General features: G+C 38.1%; 1 protein-coding gene across 1 annotated transcript in view; it reads left to right on the forward strand.

The window, feature by feature from the left end:
• The window catches only part of eif3hb (eukaryotic translation initiation factor 3, subunit H, b), a 120,529-nt gene that overhangs the window by 58,302 nt on the left and 48,126 nt on the right, over positions 1 to 14,101 (forward strand). Inside the window, exons 3-4 of the mRNA XM_072571231.1 lie at positions 1,427 to 1,594; positions 4,752 to 4,851. Of these exons, the coding sequence (XP_072427332.1) occupies positions 1,427 to 1,594; positions 4,752 to 4,851 (268 nt within the window). The remainder of the gene's footprint in view (positions 1 to 1,426; positions 1,595 to 4,751; positions 4,852 to 14,101) is intronic.

Here is a 14,101-nt window from a genome sequence, read left to right on the forward strand (position 1 = left end):
AGTATTTGATCAAAGTGCTGGCTGGAGAGATAGCGGCGGATACATTAGTGATCATCTTGCAAAATTCAATGAATTTGAAAGCAGTGCCTGAAGATTGGGAGGTTGCAAATGTAACCCACTGTTTAAGAAAAGAGGGTACATTATAACAGAGAATATACAGATCTGTTAGCCTGATGTTAGTAGTCAGGAAATTATTAGGATCTATTATAAAGGATGTGATTAGAGGATACTTAGAAAATAATTGTCTGATTGGATAGAATCCACATGGATTTATGAAGGTGAAATCATTGTTTGGACACCTGGTAGAATGTTTTGAGGATGTTACGAGTCTCCAACATAATCATTTATCATAGTGAAATGAAGGGAAACGTCTTCACTTGGAGGGTGGTGGATCTTTTAGAATTCTGTATCTGAGGAGGCTGTGAGATTTCATTCATTAAGTTCAGGATATATTTATAGATTTATTGATTATAGTTATTGATAGCAAAGGATATGGGAATAGTGCATGGATATGATTAGTCATTATCTAGAATGATGAAACAGGTTCGAGAACTGAATGGCCAAGTCCTGCTGTTGTGTGGGGTCTGCACCATCCCTAATAGATCTTGAGAAGCTTTAAATGCTCTGGTTATTTGCGATAGTTATATGCCCGTTTGGCATGTTTCTGGTTTGAAGAAGTAACCGATTGGAGATTTCAGTAGTAGTCAAATTTGATGGTCAACTTTTGAGTCATCAGCCTTGTGGAATTTTAATGTCTGGGATATGGCTGGCCATTTTTTTATTTTGGTAATGGGCATTTTAGACTTTCTGTAAACAGTATTTTAAAAGAAAATGACTTAAAATTATATCTCTTTTCTGGTCTCTACCCCAAATAATAGCTATCAATACACAAAGTAAGTTGAGCATTTGTGAAAGCCCTCTGCTATCTTGAGTGATTATTATTAAAAAATATGTGTGGGTGTTACAGATTGATTATTCAAATTCTTGTCAAGTTAAAGCACGTGTAACTAAATTATACTATTGCATGCTGCCTGTTTCCCACTATCTGTAATAGTTCCCAATTATCCAGACTAGCAATTCTAAGATTATAATTGGAATAAGTTATTGTTTCCTCTGTTTTTTCAGACTTGCAAAAGTTTGTACGCATAAGCATAATAATGTGCTTGAATATTAAATCCCTGACCAGAAGTAGATTTTCTGCAGGGATCAAACTATGACATAATTGTCAAGTGGTGCCCATAGATTTTATATCAAATATATGCAGCAGTACTCCCTTCTGCAGAGTTAATAGTTAAGAACCGTGCTTAGTGTTTTTTGTAATATTATTTATGGGCAGAGTCTGACCATAAAATATTTCAGCAGTGTAAATCGGAATATAATTCTGCTTAAAATTGAGAAAATGGTTTCTTTTTGTTTTGTTTTACAGTTCAATACCAAATGGAAATGATGAGAAGCTTGCGTCATGTTAACATAGACCACCTCCATGTTGGCTGGTACCAGTCAACCTACTATGGCTCTTTCGTCAGCCGAGCTCTGTTGGACTCCCAGTTTAGTTACCAACACGCAATTGAAGAGTCTGTGGTCCTCATCTATGGTCAGTGACGTTTTCCTATTCATTTCTTCTTCACTGTTTACCTGGCAGTGCTGCCTGGCAGTCCCTCTCAATAAATACCAGCCCAGTGTCTGCCTCAGCCCCAGCAGCAGCTCAGTCTAGACAGGGTTTCCTTCTTTCTGTTTATTTTTCTTGCTATCAGAGCCCTGATGTGTACATTCTGGAATGCTGAAGTTGCTGCTTCAATTTTTTTTTCATTCCTCTTCCCCCTTGTTGATGGCGGGTGGAACAGGACCAGATGTCTAACAAAAACTGATTGCTTGAGTCTGGCTCAGTACGTGACCTTACAGTTATGACACATTTTGCCAGATTGCGCCTCTGACAGGCGCTCACAAAACGTAGACTGTTCTTAGCACAAAGATTTTCTTTTTTCTGCCCATTTAGTGGCGTTTCCTTTACTCACTAAACCAGATGTTCTGTGCAGTATCATAGCTGTAGGTAAAACATCTTTATTGCCTTCCCCAAGCTCACTGTTTGCCATAGCTGGCAGGCTGTTACAAAGTTTCCAACCGAGAAGTAAATGTTACATCCTGAATATCTGTCAGAAAAAATACTAATGAGCACGATTAATCTTTGGGTAACACAAAAATTGTTTCAGTATGTTAACAATCGGATTACAGTTGAAAAGCTGTTAAAATATACTTTATTCATTGGAATTTTTTTAACATTTCCTCCTGAATTTTCCAATTTTATCAAATTTTTAGTTCTATATAATTATGTGTAGGAATTTGTTTTGTTTCTGTTCAGTTTTCCATTTATTTGAAAATACTTAGTATGTTATTTCAAGCTTGGCAAATATAATTAATATGGAAATAAAACCCATGTAGCTTGAAGATGGTGCTGTTGAAATATGACTAAACCCAAATCTTTTTTCAGAAGAAAACTGCATCAGTTTCATCTCTTCAAGCACGAAACTGAAATTACGTTAAGTAACTTGATTTCACTGGAAGCATTTTGATTTACAATATTCTGGGTTGAAACTACTCTTTGTATGAAATCTACCCAAATCACTTAATAAGTCCGCGCAGTTTGCCTGACAAGAATAGGAGCACCAATTTTCCACACCATGCATTTTATGAGTAAATAGCAAGCTAAGGAAACTGGAGTTACCACAAATTTCTTTTCAATAACTCCCTATAGGTTGTCTGTCCATGCTTCCTATTCAGAGAATGTTGCTTAAAACTGATTGGACAAAGGCCAGATTTGTCACTTATAGAGTCCTAGAGGTGTACAGCACGGAAATTCCAAGACATTTGTAGATAATATGTTCCCTCACTAGTGCTCGATACTTTTTTCCCCACATTTTCTGGACACTGTCATCTTTAAACATTCCCAGGTTTGTCCAATTAAATTTCAGGTTAATGGTTTGAATTAATATTGTAGGCAATTCAGTGCCAAATGTCATAAGGAACTTGTTCATTCTCTCACTGGAGATGGTCATTGTTTGTTATGCACATTGCTTGCCACTTATCAGTCAAGTCTGAATCTTGTCCTGGTTTTTATGCATTTGGGCATAATTTTATTTGTAATTTAAGAGATGAATGACATTGTGCAATTTCCAGTTGTCTGCAGACATCCTAACTTCTGGGCTGGGCTTAGGACACTGATGTGAAAAATACTTGTCGTGTTATTCCTGGTCTTAGACTGAAACAATTGGTCTGCAGCAACCACAATAATGTTCCTTTGCGCGAGAGATAACTCCAGAGAGTGGAACGCTTTGCCATGATTTTTATTTGCTTCAATTTTTTTATTAGCCTTCTTGATGCCACACTGTATTCAACATTGCCACGATGTCAAGGACAGTTACTGTCACCTCACCTTCTGTTCATCTCTTTTGTCCATATTTACACTACAGCTGAGTAGCCCAGGCAAAACCCAAACTTAGCATCAGTGAGCAGGTTATTGGTAAATAAGTGCCACTTAATAGTTATTGTCAGAGATCGTCTTCTCTAAGTTTACTGATGATTGAGTGTACATTGATGGGGCAGTGATTGACTGACTGTTGGATTTGATCTAGATTTTGTGAACTGGATACATTTGGGTAATTTTCTACTTTGGCTGATTGATGCAAGAGTTTCGGTACCTGTGTGGCTTGGTCAGAGATGCAACTCATTCTGGAGTTTTTAACACAGCAACCAGGGTGTTACAAGGCCAGTAAACTTTGCTGTTCACAGCACAGTCTTTCTTGATGTCATATGGAGTGACTGAAAAAGGCTAAAGATCAGGTTTTTGTGAGGCTCAAAAAGGCTAAGTTAAATTATCCGTTGAACACATCAAACTGAAAATGGCAACAAACACTTCAGTCTTGTCTTTAGGACCACTGTGCTGACCACCATCATTATTGAGGTGATGGTCCTGAAAAAGTTAATGTTGAAGACAGCATTAAGCTCCACCCAATGTGTATAGCAAAGCAGAACGTCTTAGGATCTTGTAAGTTGAAATCTTCATAACAGTTCTAACATCCTAATATAATTTTCCCTGATTACTGTTATGCAATAGGTGACATATAGTTTAAAACAAGATCCTCCTCTTGTAAAGACTGCAGCAATTAAGATGCTAGTGATTTTTCTCAAGGCTGTATTCCAAACAAGGCCTTTGACTTAGTCAAGGAAAGAGGATGGTGACAACAAACTACCTCAACACAAAGTTTGATTGACCTGAGAATACTGTCAGCGAACGCTTCCATTAGATTCCATTAAATTGCGATTATGCTCCTAACTATTGTTTTGAATAGATGCATCTCTAATAGATTGGTGAGGAAAGGTTTTTTACCCTCTGTTGATGTTCTCACTGCTTGCTTTCAAGGTTTTTCTCTTAGTTTCTTCTTATTGCAAGATGACAGACCTAAAACTTCAAAGTTGCTCCTGTTTCCACAGATGCAGCCTATCCTTTGTGTATTTTGAGTATTTTCTGACCATAATTTGTCCTCTTCATTATGAGGCAAGGTTATCCCATGTCTTATTTCATTGTGTCTTTGTCAGTTATCCTGTAACTGGAGAAGTCTAATAGTGGAGCAGTCAATATGACTGACACCACAGTCTTAGCTTTTTATGTTATGTTGACATATCATTTGAATGATTTTTCTACTAAATGTATACAATTTTATCAATAAACTTCTTTTCTGTCCTTTGTATTTCAGATCCCCTTAAAACTGCACAAGGCTCCCTTTCGCTAAAGGCATACAGGTTGACTCCAAAATTAATGGAAGTTTGTAAGGAGAAAGATTTCACACCTGAAGGGTATGTTTGTCCGCAGAGATTAATTTTAAAAAAAGTTTAAATAAAGTAAAAATACCGTGGATACTGGAAATCTGGAATAAAATGAGAAAATGTGAGAGAAACTTAGTCCGTCCGGCAGCATCTGTGGAGAGAGAAATAGAATTTTCTCCAGCACTTTTTCATTTTCTTGAAGAAAAGTGTCTGACCCAAAAATTTAGCACTCATTTTGAAATCTATTTATCTGTCTATTCTGGAAGCACCCTATTAAAGACCATAAGACCTTAAGCAGGAAAGCAGTGGGCCGTTTGGCCCCTTGAGACTGTTCTGCTATTCAATAGGATCATGACTGATCCAGCATTCTTCATATCCACTTTTCTGTCCTTTCCTGGTAACCCGTGATTCTGCTACTGATCAATAATCAATCTATCTCGGCCTTAAATATGCATAAGGACTCTACCCCTGCTCCTTTCTTTGGCAAGGAGTTCAAATGATATCATGTCAACATAACATAAAAAGCTAAGACTGTGGTGTCACTCATATTGACTGCTCCACTATTAGACTTCTCCAGTTACAGGATAACTGACAAACAAAGACACAATGAAATAAGACATGGGATAACCTTGCCTCATAATGAAAACACAAAACTCTCCTCTAAGAGAAGAAATTCCTCCTCATCTTAGTCTTAAATTGGCATCCCTTTATTCTGAGACTATGGTCTTCTGCTCCTGGACTCTCCCATGAATGTAAATATCCTCTTGGCATTTACCCTGTGAAGCTCCTTAAGAATTCTACATAGTTCAGTGAGATCACCTCTCATTATTCTAAACTCCAGTAAGTAGAGTGCCAACTCATTCAGCTTTGCTGAATGTCATTAAGACAAGTCTTCCATATCTGGAGTCATTTTAGGGAACCTTCTTTGAACTGCTTCCAATGAATGGTACCTTTTCTTAAGTAAGTGAACCTAAACTGTTCACATTACTGCAAATGTGGCCTCAGATGCACCTTGTACAGTTGAAGTAAAGCTTCCCTACTCTTTTATATTCCAACTCTTTTGAGATAAGGGTCAACATTCCATTAGCCTTCCTCATTACCTCATACACCTGTGTGCTAGCTTTCTGTGTTTCGCTCATAAGGTCCTTTTGTGTTGCAGCTTTCTTTTCATTTAAGTAACTGTTCTTTTGTTCTCCCTTCCAAAATGAACAAATTCCACATTTTCCCACATTATGCTCCATTTGCCAACTTTTTTCCCACTTAGTTAACCTATCAATATCAATGGCACGAATCTGCCTTTGGCCCCATTCGTTTGACTGATCCTACTACTTTAGTGATAGTGATGGTACATTATTCCTCCCCAGTATTATTTAGTGTTAATTAAATGTCCAAAGTGTCTCCTACTTTAAAGATTGATACAAATATTCTGTTTAACTCCTCTGTCATTTCCTCGTTCACCAAAACCGTCTTCCCAGATTCATTTGCTAAGGGGCCTCTGTTCTCTTTGACCCCTTTCTTCTGCTTCCTATATTTAAAGAAGCTTTTTTGTCAGTTTGTATATTCATTGCTAGTTTGCCCTCATAGTTTATGTTCTCTGTCTCTATTATCATTTTGATCCTCCCTTGTTGGACTGTAAATTTATCCCAGTCTTTGGGGCTGTTAGGTAGCATGTAACTTAATTTAGAAAGTGCACCCAGAATTACTTTGTGATTTAATGTTATTTGCTTATATGGACTTTCTGACAAGTGAATTTATGAGCCATGAGAAACATGTCTCATTGCCTTGAAATCTGTGATCTCATTGAATGTCTGTGAAGTAGTTTTGTTGCCTGTTTTCTTCATTACAGTTTGCGTTACTTTTACTTTCTTTCACAAACCAAAACCACCTTTACTAGCATCAGGTCATAAACTTGTAACACGTAAAGTTCTAGTTTTCTATTTTCCACACATTCCAAACTAAAATACTGTTTTACATCCAAGTAAGTAAATGGTTCATTGTAGTAACTGCAGTCAGTCTCCTCAAACATTCAAGTAGTCCAGATTTTGGAGGGGTGACCGTGGTATAGTGCAAATGTCTTTGGGGTAGTAATACGAGGCAAAGGCTAATGCTTTGGTGGTATGAGTTCAAATCCCATCACAGGTGATGAAATTTTAAATTTAATTAATAACTCTGCTTGTAAAACTAGTCTTCAGTTATGATGACAGCTATAATCAATTTTTGTAAAATCCTGTCTGGTCCATAAAATCATTTGGCGAAAGAAATCTGCCATCCTTAACAGGTCTGGAACTCTAGACCCAGCAAAGTGGTTGACTCTTAATTCCTCTGAAATGGCCCAGTAAGTGACTTAGTTCAAGGGCAGTCAGAAATGGATAACAAATGTTGGCTTTGCTAGCAATGCACACATCTCCTGAAAAGAACAGAACAAAATGGTTGTTGGCTAATTTAACACTCATCTGCAAAATGCTGAAAGATAGCTGCATTCTATTTAAGGTTGAGTACCAAAACCACTTATTGCCTTGAAAGGTTACCCACAGTTTAAATAGTTTGCTTTAATTTCCATTTGTTTCTGTATGATACCTATACTGCCATTCTACCACAAATGTTACAATTAAAAATGAAGGTTTGTAATTTTTTTTTGAAAAATCACATATCTGGACTACCAGTTGTGCCACATTACTTTTATGCATTAAATTCTCAGCAGTTTCTCACACAGTTAACAGTACAGCAATTATTTCATCTGATAATGCAGCTGATCTATAGAGAATATCTGATGAAGAGTCACCAGACTCATAACAATAATCTGCTTTCTCCCCACAGATGCTACTAGACCAGCTGAGTTTCACCAGCAATTTCTGTTTGGTTTCGGATCTCTTGCCTTTGCAGTTCCTCGTTTTATTTCTGTATCTACTAGATTTGGAACATGCTGTTATATATGATTTGAGATATATCAAAATATAGATTCAAATTTTATTTTGTTCAGCACATGGCATTTGTAAATTAGTGAACAACTTCTAATGCTAATAATTTATGCTTTTCTTTACATAATTATTCCTGCTGTAACATTTGATATTTCAATCAGAAGCAGTTTATTTTAATCCATTGTTTTAATAAACCAGTATGACTTTGGTACATTCATACACCAGAAGAATCACAAATTAAATTTGTCTTAAGAAAGAAAATATCTTTTCTGGTTAATCCTGATCAAACTGTCAGATGTTTTTGCAATTGCATCACGAAAGTGTCTTTCACAGGTACAAGTATACTGCTCAATCCATCCGAATGTTTTTGAATTGTTTCTTCCTAAAATGCGCAGTATGCTTTTGAGTAAGTATCTACACATGTTTTGTCTGATCTCAAACATGTGTATGTGACGGTTGTGGGCATGTCTCTAGGTTTAACTAACTATGAAGCTGTAAAGCCTCAGGAGGAATACAGCTGAAATACGCATTGTGCTAGTGGAACAAAATCTATGTATGAACTACAAAATATGTTCAATGATATTTAACTTGCTAGTCAAAATTAGAGAGATTTTTTAATACTTGCCAGGCCCAAATAATTAACACATTTTTGCATAAATAATTTTAAAGTCATATTGTGATCAGATTGTCGTTACTGGCATTTTAAAGTTTTGAATTTGATTTAATAGGGTCTCTAAACTGGTTGATTCTTTTGAAGTAATCAAGTAGGTACTAATAATCAGAATCAACATTTTTAGTTTTGCTGTTGTATTGTTTCAGCAAATGGACATGTGTACATTGATTTGCATAGCATGATATTTAGATCACTTGGCCTCCTGCAAGTACTTATGCTTAACACGAGATTCCTTTGACATTACTTTGCCCTATCTACACATTATTCTATCCCCTCTCATGTACTTGTCTAGCACCAGCTTAAATGCATCTATGATAATTGTCTCAACTGCTCCATTTGATAAGGAATTACCTGTTGGATTAATTAGCAATTGTGTTGCATTTCTGGTCCTGCACTATGTTAAATGAAGGCGAGAACATTGTACCCTGCTCTGTTTGGTCTAACCAAGCTTCTGTGCAAGTCCAATCTTTGCTTTTGAATTTTATAAAATATGTTTGGTTTAATATATGCTCACCAAGGGTGTTAACTGATCTCTCCACCCTTCAGGCACTCTGCCTGTATTCCTGATGAAGGGCTTTTGCCCGAAATGTCGATTTTACTGCTCCTCAGATGCTGCCTGAACTGCTGTGCTTTTCCAGCACCGTTAATCCAAAGACTTTTCCCTGGGGTGGGGGTGTCCAGAACTAGAGGGCATAGGTTTAGGGTGAGAAGGGAAAGGTATAAAACAGACCCAAGAGGCAGCTTTTTCACGCAGAGGATGGTACATGTATGGAATGAGCTGCCAGAGGAAGTGGTGGAGGCTGGTACAATTGCAATGTCTAAAAGACATCTGGATGGGTATATGGATAGGAAGTGTTTGGAGGGATATGGGCCAGGTGCTGGCAGGTGGGATTAGATTGGGTTGGGATATATGATGGGCATGGATGAGTTGGACTGAAGGGTCTGTTTCCGTGCTGTACATCTCTATGACTCTTTACGCTGATGCAAGTGATTTTTAAGCAATTAATTATATAACTTAAATACCTCAATCCACACTGACTGGGGCAGAAACTTAAATTAGAATTATTATATCAGGAATAAGCACTGGGGTGAAGATATGGGTGACAGGAAGATTCAATGAAATCAGGAGCTCCAGTTAGGAGACAAGTACTGGTTAAAATGTTTAATCTATGATCTGAGAAATTTGATTTTATAATCAGGGAAGCGGAGGAATGTTCAATGTTAACCACAACCCACGCGATAGGAAGTGGGCAGAAGAGCAATCAGCATAGATGGGATTGATATTAAGAGTAGAAAGCCCATTAACAAGGTAGATATGTTCATTGACATGATCTGCGATCTAAAACAGTCTGCTTCCATCCTGTTCCCAGAGTCAAAAACATCAAAGAATAAATGGAAATGGTTTTTTGAGGTGGCAGGAGTGGGGGAGGGGGGGTACTTGATTGAGAAAACTTGGATCATATTCAACATCAGACTGAAGAGATGGTTTTATTCAAGATGTATTTGAAGCTTAGAAGAAACCTGAAAGGCAAGAGCTGCAAGTTTTCAAATAATGACAGGAATGCTCCCTATCATATATTGAATCAGATAAGCAGAGGAAGGTTAGACAGTTAAATGTACGATTATAGGGGATAGGTTCCAAACCTGAGAGACGTTTGGCCACTTCTCTAAACCCAGGGACTGACTCCACTTCAATAAAACTGAAAACCTGGCAACAATGAGTTCAAACTGATAAACTTGTAAGCAAGTTAAAAACTTGAATACAACTTAAAAGTAAGCACGGTGAAACAATTGCAGCAGTTTAAGACATTTCCTGAAGTAATTATGCTGGAATACAAGTGGGCATTAATGCCCTAAGGTAGACTGTGATGTGACAAAATTGTTTGAGAACAGGGCTAGGATTATGCCATTGAAAAAAATCATCCAACAGATGAGCACATTGCCTGATCTAATTCTGAATAATACAATGAGAGTTAGCTTCTTAGTCCAAAGATGTACAGGCTAGGTGGGTTAGCCATTGTAAATGTGGGGTTAGAACATAAGAACTAGGAACAGGAGTAGGCTGTCTGGCCCTTCGAGTATTGCTCCGCAATTCAGTAAGATCACGGCTGATCTTTTTGTGGACTCAGATCCACTTACCTGTGTTCTCACCGTGACCCTTAGTTCCTGTATTGTTCAAAAAAAAATCCATCTTAACTTTAAAGTAGTTTACTGAAGTAGCATCATCTATTTCACTGGGCAGGGAATTCCAGAGATTTATAACCCTCTTGGTGAAGAAGTTACTTCCTAATTTGGTTCTAAATATGCTCCCTCAAATCTTGAGACTATGCCCTCTTATTCTAGCTTCACCTGCCAGTGGGAACATCCTCTCTACTTCTGTGTTATCTACTCCCTTCACAATTCTATTTCCCCCCTTTGTTCTTCTGAATTCCAATGAATATAATCCCAATCTACTCGGTCTCTCTTCATAAGACAACCCCCTCAACTCCAGAATCTACTTAGTGAACCTCCTCTGCACCCCTTCCTGTGCCACTGCATCCTTTGTCAAGTAAGGAGACCAAAACTGCCCACAGTACTCCAGGTGTGGTCTCGCCAGCACCCTGTACAACTACTACATATCCTCCCTGCTTTTAAACTCGCTCTCTTTAGCAATGAAGGACAAAAATTCCATTTGCCTCCCTAATTACTTGTTGTACCTGTAGACCAACCTTCTGTGATTCATGCGAATCACAGGGATAGGGTAGGGAGCTGGGTCTGGCCGGAATGCTCTTCGGAGGGTTTATGTACACTCAATAAGGCAAAATGACCTACTTTCACCCTGTAGGAATTCCGTGATTCTGAACAGGCCAAATAAGTATGTAAACTCAGGTGAAGTAGTCACCGCAACAGAGTTTTTATTCAGACAATGGGGGGAGAAAAGGGAAAAGAAAGTTTGAAGATGAATCAACTCATGAAAGTGGAATACCATGCAACCATGGCTAGTTTATTGAAGTAGAAGGTCAAAGAGAACAGCAGTAGATATTTAAATATGTAATTATTAAGCATCAAGTAAAAATTTTTCGAATTATGATTACAAAGAGTGCATTAGTTTTGAAATTTCATAAATCAATATCAGAATGATGGTGAGTTTTCAAAGCAAATGTATGATTAAATCTGCTCTTTATATTGCTCCATTTTCCTGAATGGATAGAAGCATACAAAGGTGGATTGAGAAAACTAACGAAAGTGTGAAAATATTGAGTCACTAAAGGGAAATAGCAAGAGCTTCTTAAACATAAACAAAAGGGTTATCAAAGAATGATTGGAATCATTGGGGAAGAAGTAGCCCTCTGATAACTGAGTGACATACCGACAGAAGGTTAATAAATATTTCCTTCAACTTTTTTCCAGACGTTACTAGTGTAACCATAGGAATATCTGAAGTGTATTGTGCAAGGGTGACTACTGGAGATGAATTTTCAAAAATAAATTGTAATTTCAATGAAAGTAAAAGTACCAAATCCAAACCTCACTATGTTGTCACACATCCCAATATAATGGAGATTAAAAATGAGACAGTTATAATGTTTCCGAAAATATGTGGATAAAGGAAGTCTGCCAAGGTACAAGAGAACTGGAGTGAAAGGAGAATAGTTAAACTAATTAGGAGTTATTACATGGATTTATAAAAAGCAAGTTTTTCTAACCAAATTAATTTGAATATTTAAAATCAATTGCAAATATAACACGGGCAGCACGGTGGTTCAGTAGTTAGCACAGCTGCCTCAAATCGCCAGGGACCTGGGTTTGATTCCAACTTTGGGTGACTTCCTTTGTCGAGTTTGCACACACTCCGTGTCAGTGTAGGTTTCCTCCTGGTGCTCTGGTGTCCTCCAACGATGTGCAGTTTAGGTTGATTGGGGCAATTTAGTATCGCCAATGTGTCTAGTGAAATGCAGGCTAGGTAGATTAGCTGTGGTAATTGCAGGGTTATGGGGATGCTCTTCTGAGGGTCATACAGACTCAATGGGCTGAATGATCTTGAACTGCATTATAGGAATTTTTTGATTCTGTATTGCTGATGGACACCCACTGTATATGAATTTTGTTTTACCTTATCAAATGCTTTTGGGAAATTATCATGAAAGTGATAAGAAAGAAGATTAAGGAGCATGATAATAAAGAAAATGTAGCTACTTGACTAACAAAGTTATTGAATGTAAGTTGTTAAATTACTAGATATTGGTAAGTACAGATGAAGTATTTTTTTGAAGTTCTAGTTTAAGTTTGCAGATGACACCAAAATTGGAGATGTTGTGGACAACGAAGAAGGTTACTTTAGATTCCAACGGGATCTTGATCAGATGGGCCAGTGGGCTGAGAAGTGGCAGATGGAGTTTAGATAAATGTGAGGTTTCCCATTTTGGGGAAGCAAATCTTAGCAGGACTTATACACTTAATGGGAAGGTCCTAGGGAGTGTTGCTGAACAAAGAGACCTTGGAGTGCTCCTTGAAAGTGGAGTCGCAGGTAGATAGGATAGTGAAGAAGGCATTTGGTATGCTTTCCTTTGTTGGTCAGAGTATTGTGTACAGGAGTTGGGAGGTCATGTTGCGGCTGTACAGGACATTGGTTAGGCCACTGTTGGAATATTGCGTGCAATTCTAGTCTCCTTCCTATGAGAAAGATGTTGTGAAACTTGAAAGGGTTCAGAAAAGATTTACAAGGATGTTGTCAGGATCTGAGCAATAGGAAGAGGATGAATAGGCTGGGCTGTTTTCCTTGGAATTTCGGAAGCTGAGGGGTGACCTTATAGAGGTTTATAAAATCTTGAGGGACATGGATAGGGTAAATAGACAAAATCTTTTCCCTGGGGTTGGGGAGTCCAGAAATAGAGGGCATAGGTTTAGGGTGAGAGGTGAAAGATATAAAAGATACCAAAGGGGCAAAGTTTTCACACAGAGGGTGGTACGTGTATGGCATGAGCTGCCAGAGGAAGTGGTGGAGGCTGGTACAATTGCAACATTTAAGAGGCATTTGGATGGGTACATGAATAGGAAGGGTTGGAGGGATATGGGCCGGGTGCAGGTAGGTGGTACTAGATTAGGTTGGCATGGACAGGTTAGACCAAAGGGTCTCTTTCCGTGCTGTACATCTTACATATAACAGTTGGGAGAGTTAGAGGTGCCGATTTCTGTAAAGCTCAAACAAAATATATTTCGAAGCAATCTGTTTAGTTCCAGAGGTAGGGACACTACCACTGTGCTACAGAGAGTGCAAGGTTCTGCCTAAATTGTTCCAGTGTTGGTTGAGGCTCATTGTGTTTGAAGCATAGTTATTTAAGTTTTTCTGGTACAATGGTAATGTCCCTACCTCTGAGCCAGGAGACTTGAGACTCTGGTTCAAGTTCCACCTGCTCCAGAGATGTGTATTAATAGCACCTCTGAACAGGCTGATCAGAAAATATTTTATCGCGGTTGTTGGCACCCTTGCCTCAGTGTCTAGAAGGTTGTGGGTTCAAGCCCCACCCAGAGATTAAAACGCCAAAATCTCGATGCCTCCAGTGAAAGACAGATGGTGCGCTGCACTCTGAGTCCTATTTAGTTAGTTATCCTACCTTTCCTCACTTCTTGTTCCACTGTCCCATTGAGCTGTGGGTTCTAAATTGTTTGTTCAGTTAGAGACATGTGACCTGGTGGTGAGAAAATATAT

This window comes from Chiloscyllium punctatum, chromosome 5 (genome assembly GCF_047496795.1).
Source record: "Chiloscyllium punctatum isolate Juve2018m chromosome 5, sChiPun1.3, whole genome shotgun sequence".
Lineage (NCBI taxonomy): Eukaryota > Metazoa > Chordata > Chondrichthyes > Orectolobiformes > Hemiscylliidae > Chiloscyllium > Chiloscyllium punctatum.